The sequence below is a fragment of the Octopus bimaculoides genome, chromosome 4 (assembly GCF_001194135.2).
Source record: "Octopus bimaculoides isolate UCB-OBI-ISO-001 chromosome 4, ASM119413v2, whole genome shotgun sequence".
In the NCBI taxonomy this organism is placed as follows: domain Eukaryota; kingdom Metazoa; phylum Mollusca; class Cephalopoda; order Octopoda; family Octopodidae; genus Octopus; species Octopus bimaculoides.
The window spans coordinates 7334889-7336463 of NC_068984.1; the positions used below are offsets into that span (position 1 = coordinate 7334889).

A 1575-nucleotide genomic window follows, 5' to 3' on the forward strand; every position below is an offset into this window, starting at 1 on the left:
ATATATATATATATAGATAGATAGATATAACTCGATTTAGTCATAATATTGCAGCCATGCTGGAGCAGCGCCTTGAAGAATTCTTTGTTGAAATGAATGAAACCCAGTTTTTATTATTTATTTAGCAGTCTGGTACTTATTCTACCCGTCACTTTTGCCGAACCGCTAAAGTACGAGGAGGTAAACACACCAACACCGGATGTCAAAGATACACAATCACACACACACATACGACGAGAAATGTTTAGTCTCCGTCTGTCAAATCCACTCACAAGGTTTTAGTCGACCCGTGGCTATAGTAGAAGAGATTTGCCCTGGGTGCCACGGAGTGGGACTGAACCGGAAACCATGTGGTTGGGAAGCAAGCTTCTTAGCACACAGACACGCGTGCGCCGATATATATGTATATATACATGTGTGTATGTGTGTGTGTGTTTGTGTGTGTGTGTGTAGAGTGAGAGAGAGAAAGAGAAAGACGGGAAGAGAGAGAGAGAGACAGACAGACTGAGATAGAGAGAAAAGAGAGAAAGCGTTCATAAATTGTATACATACAGGTAATTTTAATAATGTTTTTTTTTTATTCAATAAATGAAACTTAGAGACGATAGGCGTTTATAGCGTTATTTTTTGCATATTTAGACATATGTGAGAAAATACAGAATAATAAAAAATTTCAGAGTTATTCAGCTTTTGTATGAATATATTTATATTATTAGAATGGAATTTAAAGGTAGCGAACTGACAGAATCGGTAGTACGCACGAGAAAATTATTTGCGAATTTCGTCTTTACATTCTGAGTTCAAATTCCACCGAGGTTGGCTTTACCTATCATCCATTTCTGGATTAACTAAATATAATACCAGTTAAGCATTGTTGTTGACCTAATCAAATGTCGCTTTTTCCCAAAAAACTTTTCTCAGCACAAAATAGCGTAGAGTTATGCACGATTTGTGAATCTCAGTCCTAAAGCATAAAAACACAAGAAACGAAGTAATACTCACATATCGGGAGCGTAATACGTTTCCCCGTGGGATCCAACGAATGCACCAACTAAAACAGCAGGGAAAACTGGAAAGCAGCAGAGAATTAATGGTCAGCAATATTATAGACATTGTATGGTGTTATATGTTTCATTCATTACACTGCGGCCACACTGGGGCACCGCCTTCAGGAATTTTTGTCGAACGAATCGATCCCTGTAATTATTGTATCAGTCGCATTGGCCGAGCCGTTAAACTACGGGACGTAAATACACAATACACACACACACACACACCCACCCTAACAAATATATATATATATATATATATAAGATTGACCAGTGACCGGTCTGTCAATATGCTAGAAGAAGCTCACTTAAAAAATTCTCAAATACGGATTCAGCGGAGCAAAAACAGGCGGGCTAGACCAGTGAAAATTGTACATACCTCGATTATCTGCAGACTATAGTTTCAAAATCAATACTTGCTAAATAAAAGTATCTATTTATCATCAGTACAGATTGCCGATATAATCGAACAGAATCTCGTGCTAGTTGTCTTCAACCAGTGAAAACGTGCACGTGATTCTATCCA

At 37.8% G+C, this 1575-nt stretch overlaps 1 protein-coding gene across 4 annotated transcripts in view; it reads right to left on the reverse strand.

The window, feature by feature from the left end:
• LOC106870405 (cadherin EGF LAG seven-pass G-type receptor 1) overlaps positions 1-1575 on the reverse strand; it is a 535294-nt gene that overhangs the window by 102702 nt on the left and 431017 nt on the right. For all 4 annotated transcript variants that reach the window (XM_014916457.2, XM_052966877.1, XM_052966875.1 and 1 more), the window contains one exon: positions 1003-1069. In XM_014916457.2, coding sequence (XP_014771943.1) covers positions 1003-1069 — 67 coding nt within the window. The remainder of the gene's footprint in view (positions 1-1002; positions 1070-1575) is intronic.